Source organism: Syngnathus typhle, linkage group LG13 (genome assembly GCF_033458585.1).
Source record: "Syngnathus typhle isolate RoL2023-S1 ecotype Sweden linkage group LG13, RoL_Styp_1.0, whole genome shotgun sequence".
NCBI classification, from domain to species: Eukaryota; Metazoa; Chordata; class Actinopteri; order Syngnathiformes; family Syngnathidae; genus Syngnathus; species Syngnathus typhle.
The window spans coordinates 4,391,958-4,405,383 of NC_083750.1; the positions used below are offsets into that span (position 1 = coordinate 4,391,958).

Below are 13,426 nucleotides of genomic sequence, written 5' to 3' on the forward strand. Positions count from 1 at the left end.
TTTTGTTATGGAGAGCCGCATTTGCCTAATGCCCCTTGGGCTCTTTAGCGTAAATTGCTTTTATGGAAAAGAAGAGATGGTGAAAATGGACTCTCGTTCGAAAAAAAAAAAAAAGCAGGCACAGATGGGTGGCTTTGTTTGTGAAAGGGTTAAAGTGAAAATGCCTGCGACAAAGAGGGAAGCGTGCGGACCACAGGCCCATTGAGGGGTTAACAGTCGGTGGGTGGCTGATAATGGAGGCTAGAGCAGCTGTTTAGGAACTACAGCACGCAGAGAGGCAAACACCATAGAAACCAGTGCGCCACAAAGAGGCACAGGGAGACAAATAGAGAGGAAGAGGACCTCATGCCAAAATTGTGGGAAACCTACAAGAAAATTACATCAAACAGGCGTGTTACTGAAATTTATTAGCATATCCATATATCTTTTAATATTTTAAAAATAGGATTAGGGTTTCTGAAATATAATTAAATATTTCATGCACGTATAAAATTGAGATTAAGATTAATAAGATTAATTGAAGTTCCTCTTTTGAAAGATGTTAAAGTAGTTCATGTAAACATAACAATTGTTGTATAGACACAAAAAAGAACACTTGGGAATTACGTACCTGGAATTCACCATAGAATTGTGATCAAATTTGATTCTGAATGTTGAGCTTCCTTTTCGCAGCAATATTTTGTATATTTTTTTTGTTTTGCCTTTCCCACATCTGATTGGATAAAATGACCTGAGGAATATGTGTTATCACGCCTGTTGTCTCGGGCATCTGCGTGATAGGCACCACATTTGTTTTATTGGGAATCACTGGTGGTGCCCTGGCTCGCTCGGATGCGTGTTTAGATCCCACTTGATTGTGTGAATACGAGTGTAGCACGCACACACACACACACACGCACACACACACACACACATTTCGCTGTTCAAATGCCAGGAGACTGATATATCGCTTCAAATTGTTTTCTGCCATGAATGTGACATATATATAACCTATACAAGGCAATTGATTTTTTTTTTTTAATCTGTCCAATAGTTCAAGTGCCTTTCATTAACTCTAAATAAATTTCAGATGTTCCAGTAGGCTTTTCCTGACATATTTTAAGAAGCACATAGGAAAAGGTAGCTAAGAAGAATTTTCCACACTCCCAACAACTGCTTTATCCACGTTTGTTCAGCTAGGGGTTTTTTTTTTCAAGTCCGGTTCCATTCAGATTGCCTTGTGTTTTTGAAGCCTGTGCGATGGAAAGGAGCCACTGTGGTTGGCAAGAGACAAGCACACACGTTTTGCATATTTACACACGCGTATAGATCAGTGACTGAGGGATTTTGTTTGGACCTTCTTCCCATTGAATTATTCTTGCTAGTACAAATAACTTCAATTTGCCATTTTCTCACAAGGCACAGACTGAATGCTTTTCAACATTGTTCACCGTGAATATTTAACTGTGGCCGGAAGAGTATGTGATTGAGTTTTACACAGCAATAGTTGAGTATCATGTTCTCTGCATAAAGTCGTGCACCTGATGATGAAAGTTAGCGTCTCCAAAAAGGGAGCTTGTGTTGCCTACAGTACAAAACACACCACAATTCACAAAGCAAACACAACCACAACAGCAGGAGAAGCTTTTCCAAATTGCGTCTCTTCCTGGGCTGGCAGGCGGCTGATAGAGCCAACAAAATAGGATGAAATAACACATTGCTGCATCTTGCAAACATTCACAAATAACCAGCAGACAATAAAATGACGCAAGGAGGGTGACAAAATCGGAAAATAAACACACACGCACCTGTGCTTTGACACACACGTACAGCTGAATCGCTCCTCGCCTCACGGTGAGCGACAATTATCTGCTTACAGCTGCATAACTCACACTCGCGTCGTCTTTTGTATTGTGATCATGCCTTCATGTAGGAACAACCTCGGATCAATAAGCTAATTAGCCATAAAGCTTATGCACTTTAGTGATTCATTATATTCCTGGCATCTCTTGACCAGCATCTCTCAGGAATGCCTGTGTAGATGAGCCACGGCCATTTAGTAACGTAAATTCAGAGATTTGCGTCGAAATACATTTTGGAAAATAATTGCTGAAAATACCCTATTGGCCCGAATATAAGACGGTGTTTTTTGCATTGAAATAAGACTGAAAAAGTGGGGGTCATCTTACATTCGGGGTCTAGACATTATACCCATTCACAACGCTAGATGGCGCTAGATATCTTTATAACGAATACTGAACTTAACTCCCCAGGCCAAAGTGAACCCCTGTCACGAAGAAAAAATAAATAAATAGCGGTAGCACCAAGAAGAAAAATAAAAAATAGCGGTAAGAAATAAAAGAGAAGAAAATAAGAGAAGAGATAACGGAAAATGGAGAAACAGTAGGTTTTTTTACATTTCAGAAGCCATTCATTTACAGATGTGATTGCACTTTACTTTACATATTTAAACGTTCAGATATTAGATATATTTTTTTACATTTCAAAAACCAGAAGCCATTCATTACAAATGTGATTGCCCTTTAGTTTACATATTTAAATGTTCAGATATTAACATGTGATAGACAGTTTTTGCATGATTTGAATGAGGCAAAATAACATGCTTTTCTCTCGAATATATTGTTATAATCATTTGTTTCAGATGTACTGCAATTATTTTCAGTATAAACTAGGGGTGTAAATCGCGGGTTTTCTCACAATACAATATCATATCGATACACAGAAGCACGATACAGTATTTGCCGATATCTTAAAGCCTGCTGTGATTCATTCACAATACATCACGATATAGTGCTCTACGATCGATATAGAACAATATCCTGATTTATAACAATTCATACGCAAAATCAACAAGGTACTGTAAACTCTTTAGTTAGGAAATTACAAAGTGCTTCCAAACGAATGACTTGAAGCCCAAAGGGGAGCGAATTTCCTCGTCTTCTTGGACACTAGCCATAGCACCAGCCCAGGAGCCGCGTAGTTGTCGGCTCCCCTTTCACGTGCCTGCTCTGCTCACAACACAACACGCCGCGCACTGCTCCCGGAAAGAGGAAGCAAGCAAGAATGAACTGGATTTCAAAATAAAGTCGCGTCTAATGTCCGAGGTCAAAAACGGGCGATATAGATCGATGTTTACGTTTAGCATCGATGCCAACAAAGCATTATAGAGCATTATATCGGTTAATCGATGTGTATTGATGAATTGTTACACCCCTAGTATAAACATTTAATTTGGTGTTCAAAATGTATTTTTTCAAACTTGAGTCTTGAAAAAGAGGGGGTCGTCTTATAATCAGGGTCGTCTTATATTCGGGCCAAACTTTTTCACCATTACTGTGGTCTTGGTTTTGTGGGCGTGGCTGAACAGTGACCACTCCTCTTCTGTATAAGAGCTTCAGCGTCGCACAAATTTATGCAGTTAGCAAGCCACAGCGCAAATTCACGCAGTTAGCTAGCCACGGCGCAAATTCTTGCAGTTAGCTAGCCAGCTACGCTTCCATCCGGAAAATACATTTTATTTTATAGCGTTCCTATGCCTACCTGTAACTACGATTTTCAGCATCCTTTTCTCCATGTTACTATACTGATTTAAAGAAAATTTGTGCGAATAAATAGTAATGACAATGTACTTTCAAACACGTAAATGTGGCTGAGGTCCAAATTTCACTGCAAAAGAAATACACGTGCTACGAGGTGACTCAGTCTGTGAGTAAGCAGCGAGGCTCACGGCGACTGAGGAAACCCCAAACACGCTTCCTTTCCACTCTTTGTATTCAACTGGACCGCAAGTAATTCAATACGCCTCTCCTTGTGCCCGCTCACTCAAACGAAACGCTAAGCGAATGAACTCTATCAAGTGGAGCACCATTAGAACACCGGCCGTCGTATCGTTCTTTTTGTGTGCGGGTCAGCCGGCGGTGTACACGTGTGTGCAAGCATGTGCGAGGAATGACTTGTAAACCCAAAACACAATCTTGCACGCAAATGCTTGACCAAACTCTAACCCTCGAGAGAGCCGCCGCTACACAACACCCGGCTGCTCTCGCCATGGCAACATGCAAGTGGTAACGCATCTATTTCAGTCAGAGCAGCAACACTTAAACAGATGCAAAAATAACTCCCAAAAAATTAAAATAACACCCATCAATTATTAAAAGCGCTTCACATTCATACTCACCAAGCATGTGTGGTGCCAGCTGCTGCCGAAAACTGAGAGCCACACACACACACACACGACGCAGCGCCTTCTTTTCATACAATTGTTATCAGTTATCTACAGCAGGCCTCGTCACATACAGAGGATGTGAACTCGGATCTTCCCAGAGCCTGACATTTAATTGTTCGGCGCCGTTGTGTTTACTTTAAAGGTGTTGGCTGTTCGCGCAGGCACAAATGCAAACGTCGGTGGAAAGACGGGAGCCTAATGGCAGGAAAACAAAAAAGAGGCCCTGTGACAACACTGAGTGGCGCGATAGACAAAAGTTCGGAGCGACGTGAGGTTTACCGAGGCATTCGTTATCGGGGCAACAATGCTCAAACGTTATTTCAAAGCCAAGGCAAACACATTACTTGTACAAATACCATGCTGGTCTAAATTCTAAATTTGGGTTGCAGTCTAGCAACATGGCGGATGTTGAAGCCAATCATAAAGAACGTTTGGTTTTGATTGAAAATAATGCGAGTGCATCGAATCAAACCCAATGGAATCGTTCCACTTTGGAATATATCGAGATACGTATCCAATCGTCTTTTATTGGAGCGATACATCTTTGAGGGATTCAACATCTGACAACAAAAATACATGACATCAATTACAAAAATAAAAATATATCTGACTAGTGGAAAAAACTGTTAAAAGGCAATTGTGCTATTCAGATCAAACCTGCAGTAATGTCAATTTATCGGTTGGTAGCTTAACATGCTTGTTTTGTAATTTTTTATAAATACCAGGAATTGTAGTTGAGGTTTTATCTGAAGAAAAGACTAATTAATTTACTGGGCAATCGGTTTCTTCCATGCCAATCGCGGCATTTTTTTTGTAGTGCACTAAACAAAAGAGTTGCACCTCAAACATTTTTTTCATGTGTACTTTTAAGTTTGTGGAATACACGGGGAAAAAACATCTGATGATTTTGATTAACTTTAGTGGACTGCTAGACAATCACCTAAAGAACAATCCATTACATTTTGGAGGCATTCCAAAAGGTTTTGTTTCTTTGCAAGATTACACAAATACTAATTCACTTAGTTCCGTGAGACTTTGTGGAGACACACTCATTACACTTTGGTGCAGATCCAGTTAGTTAAAGTTGCTGATTCAGGATTTTTTTTCTGCACCTAGTCTTGTTTAATTTCTCAAGGAATTTTATTTAGTTTATTTCGACGTTATTACGTTGAAAGCAAGACTTATGTTCTTTGTTGGAAAATAAGCCTTTCTAGATATCAACAAATCCACCATTTTGGTTTTGGTAGATGATGATGTCCCTGCAGGGGATATCACCATAGCAGTAAGTGGCAGGCATTAGAGTACTTACACAGCCTATCACAATGGACGCAGTAATGCATCTTTCAAAGCACAATGTTATTGAGGCAGGACACAATATGGCGCTACCCCCCCTACCGGTTCAGTGGGCTGGCTATTAAGTTTCAGGGTGTGCTTTGGGATATTGTAATCGTATACACTTTATCAGGCTTGTTCTGTCACAAGTGTTTTGTTTATGGGATTTCAAACAGGGCCTGGGAAGGTATGGGCTGCCTCATTAAGAGATGTAACCACGATCACCACCCAAATTTTGACTTAAAAGTGCTCATATTTTGGTTGAATGTGCAATAACGTCACTGGTTTCCCTCGACTGTATAATTTTGCCAGTCATGCCCTTGCTAGCATGCAAGCATGGCTAACTGAGAATTTGAAAATGTCCTCTTTCGCATAATCATGCTAACCCAGTGATTTCAAGTGGCAAAATGGCCGCCCCCTGTTTGACTGCTTAGAACAGGGGTGTCAAACTTGTTTTTGTTACGGACCGCATCGTAGTCATAGTTTCCTTCGTAGGGCCATTATGACTGTCAACCCAAATAAATGTATGAAGGGCTCATGTTATACACAGTATAGGCTACCCAACAAACTGCTGAATAACTAGTTTTGAAATAAGAGACTAGTAAGAACTGTTTAAAGTTTTGAAAAGATTAATGGTAAAAAATAATTGCTATTTTAAAAGTTTTGAAAAATTTGCAATTTTAGTATTAACACAAAGTTGATGCACAGGTTATCTTCGCGGGCCAAATATAGTTACACTGCGGGCTAAATTGGACACCCCAGGCTCAGAACATATTTTAAACAACAATATTGGATAGACATTTTTTAACTTTGCGTTTAAGGGTCATGTGAATCAAAGTGTGCAATTGAGGTAATTGGAAAAAGATGCACTAGTAAACAACAACATAGACAGTACCAATGACAACTCGGTAATAATAGGACTCAACAAGACAGAATGATGACAGCTCATAACAAAGGCTACTTTTACGTCAGTCATTTTTGCTGATTTTTCAAAACGGAAGTTTGGAAGAATTGTTGAAGGTGGCTTGCTGTCCCACCTTTTGTTACCGGTGCCAGCTGCAGCATCTTAAAAAAAGGAACCCGGTGCATTTATTTGGATGCCTCCTTCTGTTCTTGTCTTGCCTCTCTTGTCATGTAAAAAGTTGACCTCTCCGGCACCTTGCACAAACGCTGAGGGGCGGCAGTTTTGAGGCTCTTGCTAAAAGGGAAATGAGCCCTTATCTCTTTAATATGCATCCCGTCAGACATCTTGAGAATGTTCTCATGCGGTAAAAAATACAAATTGCGCAATTAATGGTGGCAGTATTGGAAGGGTGGAAGTTGGGAGATAATTGTTTCATGAGGCTTTAGACCAAAATGGAAATATGTCAAAACCAATTAAGGACAAACAGTGCTATTGTTAGACTGCATTGAGATCTGAAGTGTTATTATATGCATATATTCATTTTCGACTGGATTGTCCTCATTACGGTCGCGGGTGAGCTGGAGTTGGTACGAGAGAAGGAGTACACCTTGGACTGGTCGCCAGGCAAATGCAGGGCACACAGACAAAAAAAAAACATTCACACTCTTAAGTGCACCAAATGTGCACAGAACCCAAAGCCAAGGTTCGAATCCTGAATCTGGAACTCGTGAGGCGGGTGTGCTGTTAATTAAATGTTAAATAATTAATAATTTCATTCAGTGTTATTTTGTTGCACCAAATCACAACAAAGTTGCCACATTTAACTTGAAAAAGTAAATTAGAGGCGCACTGGGTAGCACGTCCGCCTCACAGTTAGGAGGGTGCGGGTTCGATTCCACCTCCGGCCCTCCCTGTGTGGAGTTTGCATGTTCTCCCCGGGCCCGCGTGGGTTTTCTCCGGGCACTCCCTTTTCCTCCCACATCCCAAAAACATGCTTGGTAGGCCGATTGAAGACTCCAAATTGTTCCTAGGTGTGAGTGCAAGTGCGAGTGCAAATGGTTGTTTGTCTCTGTGTGCCCTGCGATTGGCTGGCAACCGGTTCAGGGTGTCCCCCGCCTACTGCCCAATGACGGCTGGGATAGGCTCCAGCACACCCGCGACCCCCGTGGGGACTAAGCGGTTCAGAAAATGGATGGATGGATGGAAGTAAATTAGTTTATTTTCTTGATTACTTTCATTTCGTTACTTTACTGATTACTTAAGTTCAAAAGTAACTTTACAAGTTACTTCAATTGTTAGATTTTGAAAATACTGACAACCCTGCTTCATAATAAAATGACATTGAATTTTGCCATTTAATTGGAAGTTCATTTTAACAGTTACACTTGAGAATGTTTGTTTTTATTAAAAGTAAAAGCAACCTTTTTGACTTACCATAATTATTTGTACTTAGAAAATGATGAGTGTTCTCTAGATTTCACTTAAACGGTTTCTTGTTTTTAATACCTTTTTAAAAAAGACAATCTATCTGGACTGCATTGGACATATGTTCATGTTCTATTTTAAAGGCAAACATAAAGGCTCAACATTCATAATGTACATTGTTTTTACACAATGGTTACATTTGGGGACCAAATCTGATGGAATTTTTGCTTTCCCAAATCTGGTGGGACTTTCTCTTTAAGAATGTATGCATAACTGAGCTGTATCTGTGTGGGGCTTTATTTATTTTTCTTGTTTTTGATGGAGTCTAAAAAATTGTCAACAGCATATTTTAGCTTACAAATACAAATCTCACTCCTTCCTTCATTGTACAGACAGAGCGATGCGTTACCTAAGTTTAATGAGTTCTTGTTATAATTACTTTTTATAATATATTGCATATATTGTACATATAATAACATGCCTGACCAAAAAAAGCTCAGTTAAGCATTTTGACCTCTAACTGTATGAAAACGCCCTCTAGTGGTATTAAAAAGAATCACTAGGTGTTCAAAATGTGCATAATGTTACATTTGCTTAAAAGTTTTTCAAAGTGCAGTATTTAATCTCATAAGGCTTTTTTTTGTTTTTTAGAAATAACGTGACTTTCTTGTCTTTTGCTTGTTGGATGCAGACTACAACTCAACCTTTCTTCAAGAGCTGAACACACAAAACCAGAATACTTTCCAGTATATCCAAAGTGTCTGATAGCTAAGATCTTGGCAGCGTAACTCTCCCACTTTCCCTCGACCGTTGATTTAATGCCCTGCAAGAGTTTATTTTATGATTCCTGTCTGACATAATTTACTCAGGATGTCTATATTCATGTTGTTATTTAGAATCTCTCAAGCAAACAAAATAGCGGCCTTCTTGACACATTCATTGTCACATTTTTAAAAATATTACAAACAAGCCATCTGAGGCTCATGCTCTCGTCTTATCCATCATACCATAGTGAGTGGTATGTGAAAGAATCACAAAATTAAATGTTAAAAAAAAACAACTCGGATTTTTTTTACCATTACTTTTAACCAACTGTAATATGAGTAATATATTGGTGCCTTGAGATAGGAACAACCTGATTTAAAAGTGTTTCAAGAAACGAGCCATCTTTTTTTTTTTTTTGCTTTGACTTATGAATTTGAAATATTATGCCGTATGATGGCCGAGACCTCAACTCACTTGACAGCAAGCAACAGTTTGCCAGCTAGTGAACAATTCATTAAAAAAAGCTTCACGCTGTTTAGTGCCACACCAAGTTGCGGTTTACTGTTAAACTAAACATAAAACAAAGACAATGTCACGTTGCGCATTTAAAACAACCACATTACTTTGCCTTAAAGTCTGCTAGCTTAATGCTAACACAGAAGAGAAAACACTGCAGATGACTTTTGTGGCAGTGTTAACACACAACAACACACATAAACAATTCATCTGGCATACATTATTTATCCTCTGCGTTAAACTACTAATATCTATCAATCTACCGCGTGCTTAAAGTAGTTGTGAAAGTCTTCTTCAGTTGTGTCTGCATGATTGCATTACACTGCCTCAGATGGCCAAGTTGCACCCACGAGAAGAAGCAGCGATGAATTAGAACAAAATGACTGATCTGTACCTAAATTCTCCTCCAATTGTGAAACGGCCCACAGTAAGGAGGCAGAATACGGACGAAAAAGGCCTCTGCCGTACTCCACCTTGTAAGCATACGCGCAGTATCTGAAGTGAGTTGGGAGGAATGTGGAGGCCTTGCCATGCAGTGACAGGTGCAGTTCCAGCCGGCCGCGGCCACATTAAAGCTGACACTGAGCAGAAGCCCAAACATGAAAATGCTTCCCCGTCTGAGCCGGGGAAACAACAGGCGCTTTTGTTTGCGGAATCACCTGCCATGGGAGCCTCATTTGAATATTTCAGTGGGCTGTGTTGTGTGCAATAGCAAAACAACACCGCAACATGGAACAGGTGTGTGTGCGCGCTCACGGGGCCAACTGAGACATAACGTGAAGAGAGCGTTAGATTGTAAATAAGACATATGACGTCTTTTCCCCGCTTGCAAACAAGCAGTCATATTATAGCGACCTTCTAGAGAACGCACATAACCCCCAAAAAAGCTGCAAATACGCCAGGCGTGGTCATTGAGTCCAAATTTGTGCATGTCATTGACAATTTCATGACACATGAGTGTGCGATCTACCTTGCGAAGCTCGATGCGTATGCTCTCCTCTCCTTTATGCGGGCTCTCGGGCCACAGGTGATAGCTGGAGCCGTAGTTAGGGCTCTCTCTGCTGCTGTTGCTGTTGCTGTGGTTGCTGCTGCCAGTCGCGCTCGACTTGGCCGCGTCCGCCTGCTCTGTCGCCGGGGGCGTTGCGCCGTGCGGGTCGCCTGGTGCGGGGGTCCTCGCGTACTTATTGCGGTCTCGGGCTTCACAGTGATGCCCCGGTGTGCTCTGCTGCTGATGTTGGTGCTGCTGCTGCTGCCGCTGCTGCCGCTGCTGCTGCTGCTGCTGCCACTGCTGCTGCTTCTGCTGTTGCTCCTGCTGTTGCTGCTGCTGCTGCTGCTGCTGCTGCTGTTGCTGTTGTTGCTGTTGCTGCTGTTGCTGCTGCGGCGGCGGCGGCGGCTGCTGCTGTTGCTGCTGCTGCTGCGGCGGCGGCGGCTGCTGCTGCCGTTGCAGCAGTGGAGCTTGGTGAGTTCTACATAGCTCAGAGCCACTGGCGCAGTGGTTGATAGGCAAGCTACTGCCCACTAGTAGCTGCTGCCGCGCTCTTAATTGTGGTATCTGTTGCTCCTGCGTCTGAGGCTCGAGCGCTCTTCTGTCAGTGCACCTTTTCTGTGAGTTTGCACAGATTCCTTCAGGGGAGGAGTCCCTCTGTGGGAGTCTTGGATGACAGTGCTGCTGCTGCTGCTTCTGCTCTTGCTGCTGTTGCTGCTGCAACTGCCTGTGGTCTCGTTGCCCCACTGCTCCTCCTCCTCCCCTGCAGCGTTCCACGATGCTTGCCTGTTGGTAATTATTGTCACTCCTTCCCAGACGATCACCCCGTTTGGATTCCCGAGAAAACAGCAGTGAGGAGGAGGAGGTGGTGATCGGTGGTGGCGGTATAGGCGGGGGGAAAGGTGGGGAGGGCTGCGGTGGTGCGACGACGCGATGGTGCTGGTTTTGTGAATGGGTCGCCTCCTGCGTGGAAAAACTGCAGTGGCAGTTTGAAAAAACCGGGGCCGGAGCCCAGGGCTCCTGCTTCAAAGTGGCCGGCTCCCCGGTGCTGCCTTCGGTGACGCCTCGCTCTCGGCGGGCGCTGTCGCGGGAGCCCGCCCGAGGCGGCGTGTCTCTGCCGTGCGGCGCTCTCGGTGTGGGCTGGCTCACGCACGGGAGCTCCTGGAGGCTCCGCCGGTGAACGTCGGTAGTCGAAGCGCGGTCGCGGTGGTGACAAGAAGAGGGCGGGGGCGGCAGGCTGAAAACAGGCGCGTCTGGCTCCCCGCTCGGCTTGCTGCTGCTGCCGTTGCTGCTGTTGCTGCTGCTGGCTCGCTTCTGCTGGGGGATCTGGTGCTGATAGACAGCTCCCGCGTACCGATGCCGCATCCCCCTGATGGCCGAGTCCCGCTCTGGTTGCTCCTTTGCCGTGCACTGCTCCCACGCCCGTTCATTGCGACCAGCCCGGCGGAATAGAAGAGACCTGTATCATTGGTAGCTCTGGCCGGGAACTGCCTTAAAACGTCACAGTTGTGCCAAAACACCGCCTTCGATTGGGGATGATGGGTCCATGCCCCTGCTATGCGCACAGGTTGCAGCGGAGCAATCGCATTTGCTGGGACGAGGATGTGGAGAGGAAGAAAGGTGTGGGAATTGGGCGATCAGCTCAAGCCGCCGTGGATCCGATAGATCTACTTTGTTGATGTTGCCATAACCACCCTCCATTGTCAGAAATCACTTTTACTGCCACGTCACCACGGGCCCGTCAAATATTAACATCCAAGCAACCCTCAATGAACCTTTTTAATGGCGCAGACACGGTACACTCATTGTTGGTTCACATGAGGCAAATGGACAGAGTGCTTTATTTATTTTGCACGTCATACACAAGGCAACTGAACAAAACAACTCTAGATACTTTCAAAAGCAAAGCAAAACAGAGAAAACTAAACCAAAATGACTTCATGAAGATTGACATTTAAAGTTTTAAGTAATAAATTCAAAAACATAAAGCAAAGGGTTGGAAACTAGCTTTCTAAAATTACTAATAACCATACAGTTACATTGATTTAAAAATGCTTGGCATGGGAAAAAAAAAATCAATCTGAATTTAAACGCATCTTCACTTCAGTTCATCCATTTGCAGCATAACTGCTTCACCGTGTTTGCTTTTAAGTCTAGAGAACTTAAGTCAGTAATTAAGTCAGTGACTAAAACAATAATTGTTTCAAATAGAGGATTTTATTTTTTTAAATATATTTTTTATTTCACTTTTGCTCCTGGAAATTTTCCTGCAAAACTACATTTGCAACACGACTATTGAATCCATTAGCCTCACGATGCAAAATCATAAGTGCCTGAAATCCTCATATCGGTCGGAGACAGAAACCAACACTTATCAATTATGAGCCTCCTCAAACCAGTCAGAGAGGCATTGCGTAATCTGCAGTGCGCCAAGTGTGCTTGCCCCCGCACTACGTTTCCACAGAGTCTTTTGCAAAAGATGGATATTGAAAAATTGCTTATCTGGCTTTTCGCTGATCTCTGTCAATCACATCTGTCCACATCAACATTTGATTGTGCTCGATGTATTTTCTTTCACCTTGCCCCATTACCGTGTACGCTAGCAGAAATTATTGTAATGACGTGGTCACATCGTATATCACACGTTGGCACAAGTCATTCCTAACGCCGTATGGGGCACGGAAGGCTCCAAAGACTGCAACGGTGGCACACTTAGCCTTAACACAGAGGTCCACTGTTTTATGTCTGCAGGGATCCACAGCCGCATGCCAGGGCCGCATTAGAAACCTGATCATTTTCATTAAGTAATTGGCTGCTGTGACCTGTGTGAGTTTCTTGGCAAGATGGAGTTTCATTTGTTAGTTTGGGCAGCAATGTTACTGTTTCCGCATGAATAATTAAATCTAACTTTACAACTCCCGGACACTCAAATAAACACTCTTTCACTGACTAGCCAAAGCGCACATCTCCTCTGTCTTGCTTATTCCACTCTTTTTTTTTTTTCTTTCTCACGACTCTAACTTCAATCGCCAGCTTTCAGTGTAATAGTTTATTCGCAACTGTGTAAAATTAGCAGTTGTTTTTAATATTATTGCATGACTGTTTTTACATGGTCTCGCCATACATTAGAATTTTATTTTATTTTTATTTTTTGATTTCCTAGAGTGAATGCGGCTAGAAAATATCCACACAATTAACGTGGGATCGCGTAGTTCCCTTTTAAGCTTTAGGCCATCGTACACTAATTTGTGCAGTGTGGTTGCCAGATGTCCTT

At 42.7% G+C, this 13,426-nt stretch overlaps 1 protein-coding gene across 2 annotated transcripts in view; it reads right to left on the reverse strand.

Annotated features, from left to right (window-relative positions):
* The window catches only part of kcnn1a (potassium intermediate/small conductance calcium-activated channel, subfamily N, member 1a), a 40,192-nt gene extending 28,586 nt beyond the window's left edge, over positions 1-11,606 (reverse strand). The window contains exon 1 of one of the 2 annotated variants that reach the window (XM_061294791.1): positions 10,138-11,606. In XM_061294791.1, coding sequence (XP_061150775.1) covers positions 10,138-11,517 — 1,380 coding nt within the window. In that variant the 5' untranslated portion in view covers positions 11,518-11,606. Of the gene's footprint in view, positions 1-4,177; positions 4,227-10,137 lie in introns of those variants that run through there. The other variant, XM_061294792.1, reaches the window with a different exon arrangement.
* Positions 11,607-13,426: the final 1,820 nt, after the last annotated feature.